The sequence below is a fragment of the Rhea americana genome, unplaced genomic scaffold (assembly GCF_003343005.1).
Source record: "Rhea americana isolate MKP2758 unplaced genomic scaffold, rheAme1 scaffold_197, whole genome shotgun sequence".
Lineage (NCBI taxonomy): Eukaryota > Metazoa > Chordata > Aves > Rheiformes > Rheidae > Rhea > Rhea americana.
The window spans coordinates 505,187-511,199 of record NW_028186116.1 but is presented as its reverse complement, the minus strand read 5'-3'; the positions used below and the strand labels follow the sequence as shown (position 1 = coordinate 511,199).

The 6,013-nt window shown below is 43.8% G+C and overlaps 1 protein-coding gene across 1 annotated transcript in view; it reads right to left on the bottom strand.

Moving 5' to 3' along the window:
• Positions 1–904: 904 nt before the first annotated feature.
• BUD13 (BUD13 spliceosome associated protein) overlaps positions 905–6,013 on the bottom strand; it is an 8,304-nt gene continuing 3,195 nt past the window's right edge. The window contains exons 5-11 of the mRNA XM_085303119.1: positions 5,677–5,995; positions 5,019–5,341; positions 4,609–4,717; positions 3,963–4,101; positions 3,395–3,579; positions 2,911–2,992; positions 905–2,410 (exon numbers count right to left, since the gene is read on the bottom strand). Of these exons, the coding sequence (XP_085159245.1) occupies positions 2,317–2,410; positions 2,911–2,992; positions 3,395–3,579; positions 3,963–4,101; positions 4,609–4,717; positions 5,019–5,341; positions 5,677–5,995 (1,251 nt within the window). The 3' untranslated portion in view covers positions 905–2,316. The remainder of the gene's footprint in view (positions 2,411–2,910; positions 2,993–3,394; positions 3,580–3,962; positions 4,102–4,608; positions 4,718–5,018; positions 5,342–5,676; positions 5,996–6,013) is intronic.

Sequence of the window (6,013 nt, the reverse complement as noted above, 5' to 3'; positions counted from 1 at the left end):
CACTCTTGCTAGCCAGGTGCARTTTTCTGTTTCTCTGCAAGACAGAAGCACACTCTCACCTAGCTATGRACAGGAAGATACAAGCATTCACTCTCTATTAAGGTGAATTTAAAAGCTCCACAGTTTGGGGTTTTTTAGTTTTTTTGAAGGGCTCTCCAGAAGCTCTCAGTTAAGTAACAGCAAAAATGAGCACATATCAAATATATCTCTACTCTTCTTCAAGGCTGCAACAGCTTTAAGTTACAATTATAGGAAAAAATGAAAATCCTGGTGATGGGAAAGTAACTGGAAAATACCTATGAATAAAATGCACATTTTTAATACGCTGCAGTAAGCATCACTGTAGTGTGAACTCCTACTGCTGCCCCACACTTCCAAACTATTTTTCCTGCCTAGAATATGGTCCATGTGAACAAAACATTCCCTGTCACTACCTTTGGGAACACAAAAACAACACCCGCTCAGGGATGTTTCTCTTAGCTTCTTACTAAAGTAAAAAAGACAGCTCGCTTCCACGAGATCTGCCAGTGCTGCTTAGCTCTCTGCTTCTCTCCTAGCCTCAGTCACTGCCTATGTATAATACTCCATGGTTYACACATTTGCAAGCAGTGACAGAAGAGAATCCGTGTCCAAAGGATGCAGTGAAGCTTAACTGACTACCTCATAAATACAGGAGAAACTGTCAGTGCAGTTAGGGTCCAGTAAGTTCCCACTTATAGCCTGGATAGTTACTAACAGACTTTGAAAAAAAAAAAGATGTTAATGAAGCACAATTGGTTTGGTTGAGCAAAGCAGACACTGTGACAGCAGCTGCAGAAATTACACTCAAGCCTCTTACCAGCAGGCTGACACTTACTTATTCTCCTCATTCCTGCTTTAGAAAAAAATCCATCAACACACAAAATCAAGTAAAAAAAAAMCTGTTATTTACAAGTGTAGACATGGATTCCAGGATTGCTAAAAATATTACACAGTGACTAAAAAACAAGGAAGAAAATATCAAGACTCACAAACTCCAGAGATAACTTTGTCATTATACTTCTCACCCAGATCCTTTCCTACTCTAAGAGAATCACTGCAAAGAGTAATTCTCATGACTGGCCCCTGACCACTATTAACGACAAGAGATCTCCAAGGAAATTGCTGGCTGCATTTAATATATGCTCTCTGGTACATAAACAAGAACAACTGTACTTATTTCTAGAATATTTCTAGAATACTTATTTCTTGCAAGCAAGGATTCACGTGCAACTCTGGTGTCCAGCTCCAAGCCCACACAAATCTGATCACGAGAGGGGTTACATTTCACACTGAAACAAACCTCCAGGCCGCAGTGCTAAGGAACTGCCCAGCTACCAGTAACACTGTCAGAGAAAACATTTTAAATCCCCTCTGTATTTTTCCACAAGAAATTGACCCCCAAAGAGTTGCCAGGGCTTCTGAAAACTGTGACATACAACATTGCAGGCTCTCTCAGCCTCTTCTAAGAAAGAAGACTTGTGATATACAGCAAGTAGCTTCCTGCCACAGACCAACCCATCCAGCACAACTTGGACTAGGACGAAGAGAGGCTCAGCTTTACAAGTCTGACTGCAAGTCAAGGACTCCATGAACTAGAAGGCATGATAACTACATACACTTATCAGAAGCACTTTGGGCTCCCTAGTAAGGATGTGAAGGAGATCTGGTACCAGGCCAGAGGCAAATCAGCTCACAGTATTAAGTAGTTCTGGGGATAGTTGCTTTCTGGAAGAACTTGCCCACAATTGAAACTGCAACCAAATTCTGGAACAGGCTGAACTGGCAAGAGTTACTTGACATGGTAATTCTTCAGTAACTGAATTTTCAGCATCCTTTCACCATGAAAAAACCTGAGATTTAGGATACCTGAAAATCTGTGAACCATCTTCAGAGGACAAAGCATTTGAAAGACAACTATGCATACAGTTTATACAGTTTGTGAGAAGAGAAGTAAACAGGCCAGAAAACAATGTCTGCAGCACCTCAAGGGGGACTGTTAGAGAGCAGAAGTAGTCCTGCCGGCAGCAGTCACTGCATCTGTCCAGCACTTTCAGCCATCGCACTGCTCCAAGAAACGCTGCTGAAGTTCTCTGTGTTCATCTTCTCTGGATGACAGGAAAATCCTCATTCAGGAGCACCKCTAAATTCAGCCTCTCCTTCCCACTGGGACACTGAATGTCAAGGATGGCACTTGGTCCAGGCAGAGTCAGCGATTTCTCAGAGCTCTGGCAGTGGCAGTAGATGAACCTCTGTAACATCAGTTCAGGAGCTCGGTTTCACACTTATTTCTCTCATCTACATATCCTCAACACTCCACTTGTATGCAAGCTCCTGAAATGCCTTCTTGTTGGCTATCCTGGCAAACCGCTGCTGCTCAAATCCATTTGACCTACAAAGGAATAGCAAGAAGAACATGGATTATTGTGACAGAAGGTTTTACCAAGCAGTGAAACTTTAGACAGACATCACAAGTTTTTCTTAACAAGAGCTGTTATTTATGATGAGAGTCCAGTGACCTGTGTCCAGTGGGCTGCATGGGTCTCTTTCTACCTGCTACCAGATGTTTGCACTATAGAAGCTGTTCATCCCCTTGCTGAAAGCACCAACCAACAGATGTGGTGCTCCACACCAACACACAGTAAACAACATGCTCCCCTAGTCCTTCATCTGAGCCACTAAAGGCCTGGAAGGACCTCATGGGGTTTGAGCCTTGTTCCCTTTGGTCCCAGACAAGCATATATTACCACCCATTCATAAATCAACAGATTCAACCYCAGCATTGCTAAGGATCTCATTCATCTTGTAATTAGGAATCTTCACACTSTACACTCTTTGAAACTCATTTATCTTCATTATTATTGTATCACATAAACGTATCAGAATATATACCTGTCCACACCATCCCAGCGATGCCCAGGCCATATATTGAATCTGTTGAGTGGAGGTGCTGGTCCATTGTACCTAGGTTTCTCTAGAGACAGAAACAGCAATAAAACTGTTACTACTTAAGTGCTATCACGTAGTCACCTCATCATCAACCTAAAAGGTATATACAGATGTAATGTGCTATTTTATAAAACAACTCTGTAAGCTGCACTTGGCTATAAAACAGGAAACTTCTGAAAATGCATTTAATGAAATTTAAGTCTATCAGTTGCCTAGGTCACTGGATACTGCTCTCTAAGCTCACAAATGATATTAGCAGGTATTAGTAACAAGCCAACAATAGCAAATACTGCTGTTGCACTAACTCCAGACAAGGAGTCCTTTAAGACTAAGCTGCTGTGGCAATCTTATGCTATGAATTTAACAGCAGCTGCATTTGTACTCTCCTAGGACTTTAAACGGTATCAGTGCATCTTAACATCCAAACCTTTCCTGTCTTTGTTCTCTTTGGCCTTCCTTTTTTTGATGAATTCAGCCATGGGGTCTCCTTCTCTCTCTTGCTCTCGTAGCATTCGATCCAGATCCTGATCATCAATATAACGGGCCAATGGCTTTTGCATCTCTTTTATTGCATCTTCCACATTCTGCTGCTGCTGCCTCCCCTGAGCTAGCCTGAAAAGAAAAATACAAAGCTTCATCCCTAAACCCAAAGAATTCTGCACTGTGACTTGCGCTCTTTGCATGACTGATCACAGTGCCGAATTTGCACGTGTGCGCAGCATTCCCAACCCATACCCAGTAATAGACAAGGCAGTTCAWGGGGTCTCTAAGACACAGAACAGAACATGTGGTGTCCTGGTCACGGGTTCAAATCCATAAGATTAGTGCCCTTCATATCTGACCCTGTGAAGCGACACAGTGATATGCCACTAAAGCCATGACTGTAAGTGGTGTCTCTGGTGGTTATCAAGTGTGGCTAAATATCAGGGAATGGAAATTCCTAGGCTGTAAAGCAAGGCCTGAAGAACACACAAGCAAGCTTTAGAGACCCTTACCCTTTTCCCCACTTGGCATATTGTTCATCTCTCTCAGACTTTGCTTCAGCTTTCTGCTTCTGCTCAAGTCGTTCTTGCGCCAGGTCCCTCTTGCGGCCCGACTTGTCTCGGAAGACAGTCTCAGAGTGCCGGGATTCCTCTGGAAATGGCAGATGTCCCAAGTCACTCATTTCAGAACACTTCACAGACTTCAGAAAGTTCAATGGCTACTTGCAACTCGTTTCAACTTTTTTTTTTTAATAAGTTCTAGCCTTTGAAAGTTCTATCCTGCCAATAACAGGCAAGATCACAGCTTTTGGTCTTAGCAGCTACCCCAAGCAGCCACACTCGTAGGGCTGAGCTCTCTGAGTATTAGTCAGCGTTTTCAGATTAGGACTTGCTGCTGGGGCAGACAGAGCAAAAGCTTCTCACCCTCCATATTATTTCACCAGCATTGCTTTGAAGTTACCRTTTATAAATCTTTTATTTCAGAGGTCCCTTACCCTACCCACAGGGATCCATCAGTTTGCCTAGATGTTACTCCACAGGGATGCTTTCCAACAACATCCTAACACCCAGCACTCTAAGATAGGGCCTGATACAGCTTCCAGAGCCAACTGTAAGCACAAAGCAAGGCAGTACTCACACAGCTTTCTCAGACTCCTACCTTCCAAGTGCTTGTTACTTCTCTCATGTCTCCTGAGCTCCTGCTGTTCTCTCCGCAGCACATCAGCTGACACCAAGCCAGCTTTGCCCCCAGATAACATCATGTTTGCCTGTAAATCAAACAGAAAAACTTTATTTATTACTAGCTGAGAGCTGTCTAGTGACCCAGAGGCTTAATGAGAGGATGCCCTGAAGTCAGAAAAGCAGTCTCAGGARATACAGTTTAGACAACAGAGCTTCCTTCTCAAGTCTACCTCATGCTTCTTTCTGGGAGCAAACAGTTTGGCACAGCTGTGTTCATGAGGTATACAAAGTTTCTAYTTTACAAATTAGTAAATGTTGGACTTTTGAAGCATCCTAACCATCAACGGGAAATAATCTACAGATAAAAAGGAAAGACAAAACCTTTACCTTCTTGGAAGGTTCCTCAGTGTCACGGTGGCGACGAGGGGGCGACAGATCAGGAGGACTCTTTGAACCGTACTGCTCCTTTCCAGCTGACAGTGTCCTTCGCGGAGGAGACGAATCAGAGTCTGAATGCTTGCTCTGATTCTTTTTAAGAGGACCACGTTTAGGGGAGTCATGGTGTAGCCTGCGATTCTTCCRTTGAGGAGAAGGGTCAGAATCTGAGGCATTCCGGGAACTCCTCCGTGGAGATGAACAATCAGAATCGTGTCTCGAGCACCTCTGAGGTGAGGGAATCTGCCTGAGCTTTTTAGTCGCTGGAGAAGCACCTGTGATAAGACACATACTAATTACAATCACAGAATTAAGACTTCAGCCCCATGAAAGAACTAGATATGGTTGTACTTGAAGTAACTTCTAGAAAAGACAAGACCTTAAAAGAAGATGAGCTATAGAGAAAAGTCACAGCACATGACAACAGTCTTTAAATTCTTTTCCTTCTGAATGTGCAYTGCTGGGGGCAGGGCTTAACCTAATTTTCTTTTTCAATAGGCTTTTAAACTTTACGCCCCTCACCTCTCAGACATGTACAAGTGTGATCACAGGTGCCTAACAATCAGCAATGAACAAGAGAGATAAAGCACACAAATTCTCGCTTACACACCTCTTTCACCTCTAGTTCTATTCTGCTTTCTCAGAGTAGGTGACTCTGTCCTTTTTTTCCGAGGTGGTGATGAGTCTAGGTCAGAATCGTATCTTTTTTTCTGGGGAGGGGACAGATCTGGGCTAACATTCTGCTTGTGATGTGCTGAGGACTTGTCAGCGAGGACTCCTCCCGAGAGCGACTTGTCCGTGGATCTGCAGGCTTTTTTTCCCATTGCTGAACTGACCTTCTTTGGAGAGAGGTCGGGGGAGTCGTGGTGTTTCCGTCTCGGTGGGGAGAGGTCAGGGGAATCGTGGCGCTGTCGCCTGGGAGGTGACAGGTCGGGGGAGTCGTGGCG